We start from the raw sequence: 11987 nt of genomic DNA, 5'->3' as shown, positions 1-11987 counted from the left end.
AAAAAAAATGCCAAGGATTGAACCACCAACCTTCCAGTTAATACCCAACCCTCTCTATGTCCTAAACCACAGTCACATGTATATGTGTGTTGTGTTGAACAGTGGTGGAATGCAACTAAGAATATTTTCTCAAGTACTGTACTTTAGTTTTGAGGTACTTCTACTCCATTACATTTCAGAGGGAAATACTTTTTTCTTCGCCATGATTGTTTGATAACTTTAAATTAAGATTTTTGCACACAAAACATGAAAAGTTTATAAAATATATTTTATCATAAATTAAAATACTCAACAGTTTATATAAGCATTGTAAATGTAGTCACTTTGGGTTATGAAAATTTGTAACGGTATTTCTCAATATTTTCTTAATTTTTACAAACAATCAATTTATTATTGTAGAAAATAATTATTAGTTTTAGTCTAATTGTTAAAAATGAGCTCCACCTCAACAACTACAACAGTAGAATCCTTCTTAATGAGTAATGAGTGATGATAATCTAATGATACAAAATATAACAATATTATTTTCTGCATTGAGTACTATACTTTTAATACTTCACATCTTCCTGATACTTATACTTTTACTTTAAGTTCAAACAATGCACCTCTGATCAAATGCACAACATCCTAAAACATCTGAATGTGTAATTGTTGTTAGATTTACATAAAAGGTAACTTACTGTTTTGCACTGTTGCTGAGCAGCTCGTTATACTCCAGTTCAGTAGGCGGCGCTGTTTCACTGTTAAGCCAATGAATTCGACAAATAAGATACACACGACTGTCGCGTCCCTTCACGACACAGTCTGTGGTTTTACGGTTCTGTTTTGGTCAGCCGTAAAGCGAAACGCGTGAAGTCGGGGGAAGGTTAAAGTGAATCCTGCAAAACACGGTAAATACAGACATTTTCAGTATAATGTCGGCGTCTCAGCAGCGCGTTACTTAATTTGATACCGTGTATAATTTATAGTGTGTTTGTAAATAGCAGCGGTTTGTAAACAGAGTGAGGTGAGAGCGGCCTGCTGTTAGCATGAGCAGGCTGTCATTGAAGGAGACTCCGGGTCTGAAACTCTGAATAAAAACAAAGATCTGACCCGGGGACACTTTAGACGAGGGTCTTTCGTTAATCTGGACATATTTTGACTTACATAAAAAAACACAGAGTTTTCACATGTTGTTTTTTTTTTTTTTTACAGAGGAGGTTGGCTGGCTAGCGTTAGCTGTTGTAGTTAGCCAGCGAGCTAAAGTTAAGGTTAGTCAATAGTAATAACGGAGAAAGGAGTTTTATTATAGCAAGATTATTAAATATGACATTCGTGCAAATAACATTTAGTTTGGACCTAAATAATTTTACTGTTTCGGGTAAGATGAGCAGATTTCTGAAATGAAAACCAGGGAAATTTTTGGTTTGGTGGGCAGTATGTCATTTAAAAAAAATACAATATTATTATATATGAATTATAAAAAGTGGTGTCAAATATAAGTCTTCTGAATGAAATCAAGTCATTTTGAGGCAGAAACTACATTTTCAGTCAATAAATAGAGGCTGCAATCACTTTCTGGCAAGTGGAATAATACATTACATGAGTTGTTTTGGCCATTTAAAGATATTTCAACCGGTAAAAAGGACTGGATTGGTTGGTACACTGCAAGTAAAATAATGTAGAGTCTTAAGGATAATCATGAGAGAGATCATGTTTTTGTTTTGTATATAACAGAAAGTCATGATAATTATAGGCAATAGTCTGTTTTCCAAATATAAACAAGGATATTAGATACACCTACCAAACACATAATCCATCTGCAACAACAGGCTTTTATTATTGCTTATAGTCACGTAAATGTCATGCCTGGTTACGCTATAAACTGCAAACACTTATTTGGCCACAATTGTGCATAATTTCTCGTTTGTGTTTGTATCAGCAGTTAACTAGAATATTATGGGGGTTAATTGTTCTAATTAACATAACATCATGTTGTATGTGCAGAAAATACAAAGGTGTTTTCTTTCTAAACAGGCTTAACAATTTTTAACCCCAAACCCAGTTGGGAAACGCTGCAGCTGCCGCACCTTCATCAGTCCCTGGTTCAAAATCAATCATTCTGGATCTGTAACAAACATTAGCAGTTTTAAAAGCAGGGGTCTTAAACTGTACCTTTTGGTAGTAACCATTAATGTGGCTTATTTAATGCCCACAGGGATTCAGTCAGACCTTATTGTCAAATGGCATTTTGTTTTGAAATCAAGCAAATTTGAAATTGTACTTTGAGGATTGTGATTCTCATTTTAATGCTGAAAGATTAACATGTCCTTGAAACTTTCCTTTGAACTGCAACAAGTGCCTTCTTTTACGATACTGTAAATCTAAATAATGTGCTCTGCTATCTACATTGACCACTGCTGTATCAGTGGTATATGTAATAACCATGCAGTGCTGGACAATATGCAGTGTTTTTCTCAGTTGTTCCCACCCTTTTACTTCTCTAATGTCAGTTTTTCAAGGTGTGTTCTCTCTGTCCTCTCCACTACGTCCTTTATCACACTTTCTTCTCCATCCCTCCTTGCTCCTCCTTCATTAGCATCATGCCGCTTGTGGACCTGCAGACGCGTCTTGGCATCAACCTGGACCGCTGGCTGCTGCTGCAGAGCGGAGAGCAGCCCAACAAGAGGCCAGCGCGCTGCCACGCCTTTGAGAAGGAGTGGGTTGAATGTTCCCACGGGATCGGGCAGACCCGCGCCAAGAAGGAGTGCCAGCTGGAGTTTGAGGACTTCTATGAGTGCATGCACAGGCAGAAGACAGTAAGTCTCTGGGTGTGACCACTTATTGACTTGTGTGTGCAGCCAGCAGCATTTTGAAGTATTTTTTAATTGTATAGTTGACTGACTTACAAAACCAGGGTTCATATATTGCAGAGCTATGATAGTGTTTATTAGGCACTGTGTCCTTTTTGGATGCTATAACTGAGCTAACTCAATATTTTCCACTATAGTGGTTAAAAAAAGAATCAGTATACCAGCAGGCAATAAAGGCACATGCTGTGAACAAAACTGGGACGGCAGCAGCCCGAAGGTTAGAGACACTTGTGACTTTTGGCACTTGCTTTTTAATAATGTGACTTTTTGTTAAATGGATCTGTCTGTCTCGCATTGGCCCACTTTTTTATTATCATGATGTCAGAATAAAAAGAAACATTGCTATTAATAGACACTTTTTTCACATTTTATTGTTTTAAAACATCACAGTGGATGTAATTGCACTTCTTTTGTCACTGTCAAAGTGAAACTTTCTATTTAGCAGTGTCAGAAAATCCTAATTATGTCCACTATGCTGTAAAACACTAAAACATGAGAAATCCCAGGGGGGTGAATACACTTTGTAGGCCCTGTATCATAGCCTATAGGGCATCACTCAAGAGTTTGTTTGCGTCATTTGGGTCTGCTGATAAAGTAACCGTGCTGCTTACGCCATCTAATCCTGTTTGCTTAGCTTTAAAATAAAACTGAATATGCTGCTTATAAGTTTCTCATGAACTCTCAGACAGTATTAGATGCAATTGCCTCCCACTGAGTTAGAGGCCTTATTTGGCTTTAATACTATACATGTCGGCATTTCTTTTTACCTAAGCAACTTTCAACTGCCTGATTCTTATATAGAGTTTGGTGTGATGGATTGTAGGGAGGAAGAGAATAAAAGGAATAAAGGAACAAAAAACAAAACAAACATAAGGGTGCTCAGAAAGACAAATCTAATGCTTTATATAATGCCAGAGTTAAACTGAGGTCAGTCTTAATGGCTGTGTGTGTCAGCAGAGGAGAGACTGACAGACGTGCTGCCTGCTCACTGCGAATGTGCTGCAGCAGCACTAACTTCCTTGCCTGGATGCAGACGCCTTGATTTGCTCATTAGCCAAGTGCTGATTAAAGATGAATGTCAACTAGCACGATGTTTGAGTCTGACGTGAAAGTAATTTATTAAGGGTGAAATGTTAGTCGTTAACTAGCTGATTGCAATACACAAGACTATATTTGACTGCCTGCATCTCAGCTGGATTTTCCATTTTGATGATTTGGACAGAGTTCTGTGTGTTACTTTACAGCAGAGACCAGGGGTAGGAAGCAGTTCTTCTTCTAGTTCCTCAGTTTCTCAAATGACACATGAGTCAAAGACGATGTTGAAATCACTTTTGTCTTTGACTTAATCATCCTCATTTTTAGGCAAAGTGAAACAAAAGGTGGAGGATGTAGAACATTTTCTTTACTTAATTTTGTCCCTCTTTCTCTCCATCCTTGTCCGCCTCAGTACTAACCTCTTCTTCTCTTACTCCCTGCAGCACGAGAGGCTTTATGCGATCCGTCAGCAGCGTGACAAGATGATGAAGGAGGGGACGTACACGCCACCACCCTGCCACTCAGGCAAGGCAGACCAGTTGCCATGAGGGAACATACAACTGTCCGCAGTTCTGTTCTTGTTTATAGTAAATCAGATATCACCATTTCCAGTTCGCCTGTACAAGTTTGCAAATAAATGTTATCATCCACTGTACTCTTCTTCTGTTTTTTTCCCCTTCTCAGTTTTCTCTCTTTTTAGTGTACAGTTTTTAATTCATTGTCTATTTATAGTCTTATACTAAGTGTACAAATCTCAGTACTTCAAAATACTTTTCTTAAGAGTTAAAACAAATGTTACTTGCGATGAAGTGACGGTGTTGTCTTAATTATATATAGTATAATTTAAGTCAGATTTTAAGTGTACTCATCTACTGTACAGAATTACAAATGTGAGGTACTTTCTTTGTACTTACTGGTACTTTACTTGAATATTTCCATTTTATGGTACTTTACACTTCACTTCTATTCCACTACATTTCAGTACTTTGTACACTTTGAGAGCAATACTTAATACAATACTTTACAAATATAGACTTTACATTAAAAAACATGAGCATATAAATTATAATTGTTATAGATTGAACTACCCAACAGTATATTAAGCACTTAAAGTTAGCTACCACATTAAAATGCTGCTTACCCAGGAATGCATTTGCAATTTTAATAAATACACTGAACAAAATTATAAACACTTTTGTTTTTGCCCCCATTCATCATGTGCTGAACTCAAAGATCTAAGACTTTCTCTGTGTACACAAAAAGCCTATTTCCCTCAAATTGTTCACAAATCTGTGTTAGTGAGCACTTCTCCTTTGCCAAGATAATCCATCCACCTCACAGGTGTGGCATATCAAGATGCTGATCAGACAGCATGGGTATTGCACAGGTGTGTCTTAGGCTGGCCACAATAAAAGTCCACACGAAAATGTGCAGTTCCATCACACAGCACAATGCCACACGTTTTGAGGGAGCGTGCAACTGGCATGCTGACTGCAGGAAGGTCCATCAGAGTTGTTGTCCGTGAACTGAATGTTCATTTCTCTACCATAAGCTGTCTCCAAAGGCGTTTCAGAAAATTTGGCAGTACATCCAACTGGCTTCAAAACTGCAGACCACGTGTAACCACACCAGCCCAGGACCTCCACATCCAGCATCTTCACCTCCAAGATCGTCTGAGACCAGCAACCCGGACAGCTGCTGCAACAATCTGTTTGCATAACCAAAGATTTTCTGCACAAACTGTCAGGAACCATCTCAGGAAAGCTCATCTGCATGCTCGTCGTCCTCATCGGGGTCTCGACCTGATTGCAGTTTGTCATCGTCACCGACTGCAAATACTCACATTAGATGGCATCTGGCACTTTGACGAGGTGTTCTCTTCACAGATGAATCCCGGTTTTCACTGTACAGGGCCGTTGGCAGACAGCAACACCAGATACTGACTGGTTTTTGGACCCACCGGACCATACCCAAATACAGTTAAACTGCACATTTTTGAGTGGCCTTTTATTGTGACCAGCCTAAGGCACACCTGTGCAATACCCATGCTGTCTGATCAGCATCTTGATATGCCACGCCTGTGAGGTGGATGGATTATCTCGGCAAAGGAGAAGATTTTGACAGATTTGTGAACAATATTTGAGAGAATTAGGCCTTTTGTGTAAATAGAGAAAGTCTTAGATCTTTGAGTTCAGCTCATGATGAATGGGGGTAAAAACAAAAGTGTTGCGTTGATAATTTTGTTCAGTGTGTGTGTATATATACTAGTATATCAGTCACAGGTGCCATTTTCCTGCACTGACTACTTGTACTTTTAATACTTTAAATAAATTTTTGTTATAATACTAACATTTATTTAACGTAACATTTTCAATATTGAACTTGTACATACAATGGAGTAATTTTACAGCACTGTATTGCTACTTTTACTGGTAATGACATGCCATCTGAATACTGCCTCCATCACAACATAAAAATATGAAACTTTTGTATAAACATTAGCAGACCAAACTTAATAATGTGAAAATATTCCCTTAAAACAGTTGGCTGGCAGCATGTGGACTGTATGTAGGCGTCAGCTGTTAACCAAACAGACCACCAGCTGTTAATTATTGGCCTGATTAGTGAAGCAAATCAAAACTGCCCCAAATGCTCTGTTTACATAAAATAAAAATGAAGCTAATGACTTAAAGCAGTCAGCCTCTGAGTGATAACATGCTGCAATACAACAGATTTTACTGAATAGCTTCACCACAGCTGGTTAAATGACTACTGGTGAACAATCTAATGTCCTTCCAGCTAATGAATTGTGCTCAGCTGTGCCTCTGCTGTAAATCTTAGTTTATGAAGTCCATCTTCTTAACCCACAGACCTAATTTTGGTAAACTATTAAATGTATTAGTGAGTAATCGTTCCAGAAGGACGGCTGGACCACTGATATGAATAGATGCTGTTTGACACTGTTGATTCAATTACCAGCATTTAACTCTCTATGACTGATGGGATTAGGAGGCTGTGTGAACCGCCACAAGATGGAGCCAAGAGCACAGAAAATGTTAGAAGTCCTCAGGTTGAAGTTCCCAGGTTCATTTGTATGTGCAGAGTTAAGCCTGAGAGTAATGAGGAGGCCTGTAGCTACCACTGAGGACACAAGGGTAATGCCCTCTAAAATTTAGAAGAGGTGTTCATGTTCTACATTCACACATGTATTACACATTTTTAGACTTAAAATCTAAATAACTAAATGAGTTTTGTTCAATAGAATTACATAACTGGCACAAAACCATGTGAGATTAAAGGAAATACAATCTGAACAGTTAAATACTAGTATCTTCTAAGTCTAGTTTCCCTTGATTTTAATCTTCCTTGGGTAACTATAACCTTTAACAGACAATACAAAGAAATGTTTTACTATTACAGAAACCATTTGACCCTCCAGATTTATGAACAGGTACTGAAACTGAATTTTCATTTCAGGTCACACAGGTGAAAATATTATCAAATGAGGCCAAACTGAAAGATGTTTGACTCTGGTGTTGAACTGGCCTTTGGTAGCTTGGAGGTATATCCACAGTCTAAACTGTAAACCCAGTTTAATGTCACATCTTAAAATGTGATCCATTAAACTCTGTTGAGGTTCTTGACTTTGTCTTTTTATGCCCATGTGTGAATGAATAAGTTTTTCCATGATGAATGACTCAGGCGGTAAAACTGAGTCTGAAGGCCTTCAGGTTTAATTGTCCTCTTGAAATCCAATTTGGTCTCATTAAATTGAAAATTCCAGATAATTACAGCTGCATTGTACAACACTGAACAGTGACGACATCCATGACTCACATTATCACAAGGTTTCACTTATAAATCACTATAAATTAAATTGTGTCTTCCTTCAAAGCCAAAGGCACCTTCACTGACCAGTAGATTGTGTTTTTACTGAAGGATAATCAATCCAGCTTTGTTCAATACTGAACGAAAGAATAAGCAATGATAGCAGTGAACTTTACCCAGTGTTTATTGTCACAGTAGCCTTCGGTTCATGTGGCCGGTCAGTCCATTAGCTGCTGTTTGATTAAGGCGCCAGCAGCAAAGATAATCCAGCACTCTTCTCTGATCGGCCACGATGGAGGGAGGATGAGAGAGTCTGGATTATCTCGCAACAGAGCTCAGCCACCAACAAACACACTGCAATCCCAGTGATACCCAGTGCCAGACAGTCTAACATAAGACAGACCATCAACTAATAAAACCATCATTCAATAACCACTTTTAAGTGGACAACTGAAAATGTCTGTCCTGCACAGTCAGGCTCTGGTGTGGTATTCTGCAAGCCAGACTTCAGACTAATGTCATTTGACATGAAGCTCACTTTCTTTCGTAGAGATGAGGTAGAATAAAGAATATAGACCTCAAAGATGCAGACAAGTAAAACCCAAATTACTTTAAAAGCATAAACAATATTCTTGTTGTGGAAAAGTGAATAGCTCTGATTTAGTGAAAAATTATATACTTTAAAAAAATCGATAGTATTTTTAAAAGAAAAATTGTACTTGTCAACATGTAACTATATACATAAATATATATTTCCCTTCATAAAAAGAAATATTGTGCCTCCCTATACAACAAAAAACAGAAAAATACATATGACACTGCTAAAGTTGGAATTCATTTTTGCTAAGAAATCATGTTTGGTGGTTGTTTTGATTTGGGTATTTATTTGGTCAAAATTGTAATCAACAGATAGAGGAAAAGTATGCTGAAGAACATGAGTGTTGAATGAGTGTGAATTTTTGGTTGGCCTCTGTATGGCAAACATTTGCTTATTGAAACAACCAGCAGACACAGAGCAATATTAGCATGTCTTTGGAGCAGTGTTTCTGGCAAGCTCGTGAATCTAAGTCCAATATTAATTTTCCTTTTAGCTCTGGTTTTGGTCTCCACCAGAGAAATATGTGGCTCTTTAGCAGCTAAATACTCCACTGTGTTCACCAGCTGGTCGCTAACTTTGTTTGGCTGCTGTTTGGTCCTGAGAAGAAGTGTGTTTTTTTCTTTTCTTTTCCATAAACAGCTGGGTACTGCTGAAAACGACACCATGAGAAAGTTGAGACTGAACCAAAAGAGTACAGATGCCAAAACAAAAGTGAAAGACACTGTAGAGCTGAGTGGGGTGATCATTTTCTGTGGTTTAATGAAGTGACCTCTTATACAGTATATTGCACATATTCATTCCCCCCATTTTTAATATAGCAACTAGTGTTATTGTAGTTTTGGAGAAGGAATAGGTGGAGGCTGATCTCCAGGGCTCCTCAGTCCTGCTTTTGGGGCCCCCAAATCAATATATCCGGTTTAAACAAAGTGCAGAATATAATATCAATGTTTGTAATCGTAAAAGATTGCAGGGATAGTGTGCATTTTTCACTTAAATTACAAACGTATTAACATGCAAACCCTAAAGCCTGGGGACCATGGTGGTCTGAAACTCTCTGTCTATGACCCCAAGTGAGCCAAAACAGTGAAGACCTTCTCCCTGCTGATTGGGAGCGGCAGCACAAACACGAAACACTCGTCTCCATCTCTCCAGATGTAATCAATTGCTTTTTGAGCTATACTCCCCCTCTTCCAGCTGTTTGGAGAGTGTGTGAGTATGTGTGTGTGTCTGTGTGTTTGGAGGGATTAAAGAAGCCCAGATTAATTCTAGCCCATCTCATGTGATGTAAAAGTTCCAGCGGTCAGATCCAGCGCTGCTTCTAATCCTGAAATAGGCTATATACTGTATGAATGAGTGGCCGCTGCAAATATGCCAGTGTGAACGCCCTTTTTTTCCGCTGTCCTCCCCAAATTGAGAGAAAGTGCGTGTGCGTGTGTGCGTCTCGGCCTGGGTTTGGCGGTGCTGCTGTGCCACGGATGACGCAGGAGTACAACCCAAATTTCAATTTCCGCGACACTTAACACACCCAATAGACATGGGTTAAGTGTCGGAACCGTGGAAACAGCCTATTGAAGAGAAAGCGAGAGAAAGAGTGTGTGTGTGTGTGTGAGAAAGCGGACCAGGGGAGGAGGGCTGGTGGGGGGTTGTGGAGAAGAGAAGAGAGAGAGGCAGAGGGGGAAAGGAGGAGGAATCGGACAGCCATTACCATTCAGGATTACGCTGCTACTCTGCCCAGCTTCATCCCCCCCGGCTGTGGTGTCGGTTCGGTTTTGGAGGAAGCGTGGTAACTGAAACCCGATCGGTGGTGCGGAAACATCCAACCTTTTAGCCATCCATCCGGAGGAGAGGGAGCAGCGGCGGCAGCATCCCCGGCCTCCCTCGCTCTGTGCTCGGATTGCAGGACCGCTGCTGCCCGGTGAAGGTAAGCCGCTCCGGAGCTCGTGCAGCCTGCTGGTGATTTCAACTCTGTACTAACCCGTGCATGTTCACATTAGCATAATCACGTATTTTCAAGACCAGTCGAGTCGGGTGATGATATTGATTGTTAATTAATACGGCTACCAATTAAAACTGCCTGCTAGAAACGGATTATTGTGGTCATATAAACTCACGAGACACACAATTTATGAAATTAGTGTTGTAACCCTATTTTAACCGTGCATATTAAAATGACTTGGGCTTGATAAGGTGTTGTCTTGATGCTCCTCACATAGACCTTAATTATCAATAACGTGTTGATTACAGGCTCCACTATGATTAAAAAAGAGATGCACTCTGTGGTTTTAGTAAAATAATCTTATCGCCTGAAACGGTCCGGTTTCTGAGCACGCTGCTCGTGATTTGTGTTTCTGGAGGGCTGGGCTGAAAATAACCAGTGGACACTCAATCAGAGAGGGGTTGTGTGGCTGCCGAGGTTTTACCCACTAATGAGAGACTCAGCAGCGGCAGTGTGGAGGCAGAATCCCGTCAGCAGTCACAAATGGATAAATGTAATTAGTTGGTGTTATCCATCCAAGCAGAGGCGGTGTGTGTGTGTGTGTGTGTGTTGGACAAAGAGCCCAGTGCTTCCAGTCTGCGCGTTTGGTCTCCATGTCTGATGTCCATTCATGCAAACACATTCCCCCTTCACATTCAAAGAGGACAGCGAGAGAGAGAGAGAGAGAAAAGCATGAGTGCAAAACTGGTGACATGAAACACCAGCTGCAGACATGGCTCAATTTTATGTGAGGCTGCATTTATTGATCTGTGCAATCCTCATACAGCCAATTACATCTAGAGACCCTCCATCATCACACCTCTACCTCCACCTGCTGTGTGAGTCCCAATGGACTCCCTCACTGCAGGCTGTCTGTCTGTCTGGAAAATCTCAGTGATATTATGCAAGGTGTAGTCAGACAGAGAAAGAGAGAATCAGGATTCAGGGCTCCCCTCCTGCCGCTTTGTACCAGATGGTCAAGCTGCACATCTCCCTCCAGCCTTATGTTGGACCTTCAGCTATAGCCTGCTACTTTTCTTCAGTCAGATCTGACATACAAGAAACAACCTATTCATAATTTTTTTTCTAGTTTATTCAGGAGAAATTCTATAATTAGGTTGGTCTTTTCCACTCATGTTTCCTATGTACCGACCATAGACACCCCACTACTCTTGTATGTTGTAGTGTGGAAAGCATTAATAATATGTCTCTAATGCTGGGGATAAGGAAGAACACTATTTATGGAACACTAGTTATGGTTGTAATTTAATTTAATCATAAGTTTCTTTTGAGATGGCATCATGATCTTTGAATTCTGTTTCATTCTTTTTTGCTCACGCTACTGCCAAAAAACAGTCTACTACCAAAATATACTACATTTACAATAAAATACAACATAAATCGCAGCCTTTTTTTCATTTGGAGAATTTAAAATATCTAGATTCCACAAAAAAAGAGAAAAGTTTAAACAACTGATATAGTTTTTTGTAACATAAATATTTCTTTTTTCTTTAATAATCTTTTTACCCATCAGATTTGTTTGGGAACTACTGGACTAATACACTGAACATTTCAGCACTATTTTTATGTCTTTCTATCTGTGGTTTTGTTTTTCTGTCTGTCATTCTGTTTGTCTGTTGTTCTGTTTGTCTGTCTGTCATTCTGTTTGTCTGTCTGTGGTTCTGTTTGTCTGTCTGTC

At 39.4% G+C, this 11987-nt stretch overlaps 2 protein-coding genes across 7 annotated transcripts in view; both read left to right on the top strand.

Annotated features, from left to right (window-relative positions):
- Positions 1-774: 774 nt before the first annotated feature.
- Positions 775-4542, top strand: ndufs5 (NADH:ubiquinone oxidoreductase subunit S5). The gene is made up of 3 exons (XM_046058682.1): positions 775-890; positions 2579-2798; positions 4331-4542. Exons 2-3 carry the CDS (start codon positions 2583-2585, stop codon positions 4433-4435), a joined length of 321 nt encoding a protein of 106 aa, XP_045914638.1. The 5' UTR covers positions 775-890; positions 2579-2582; the 3' UTR covers positions 4436-4542.
- A 5548-nt stretch (positions 4543-10090) lies between these two features.
- macf1a (microtubule actin crosslinking factor 1a) overlaps positions 10091-11987 on the top strand; it is a 235402-nt gene continuing 233505 nt past the window's right edge. For 4 of the 6 annotated variants that reach the window (XM_046057991.1, XM_046057990.1, XM_046057986.1 and 1 more), the window contains exon 1: positions 10092-10234. The gene's annotated coding sequence lies outside the window, so the exon portion shown is untranslated. Of the gene's footprint in view, positions 10235-11987 lie in introns of all 6 variants that reach the window. The other 2 variants (XM_046057989.1, XM_046057982.1) reach the window with 1 other exon arrangement.

The sequence above is a fragment of the Micropterus dolomieu genome, linkage group LG09 (genome assembly GCF_021292245.1).
Source record: "Micropterus dolomieu isolate WLL.071019.BEF.003 ecotype Adirondacks linkage group LG09, ASM2129224v1, whole genome shotgun sequence".
Lineage (NCBI taxonomy): Eukaryota > Metazoa > Chordata > Actinopteri > Centrarchiformes > Centrarchidae > Micropterus > Micropterus dolomieu.
The sequence above is the reverse complement of the archived record's forward strand: the minus strand, read 5'-3'. Positions and strand labels throughout refer to the sequence as shown.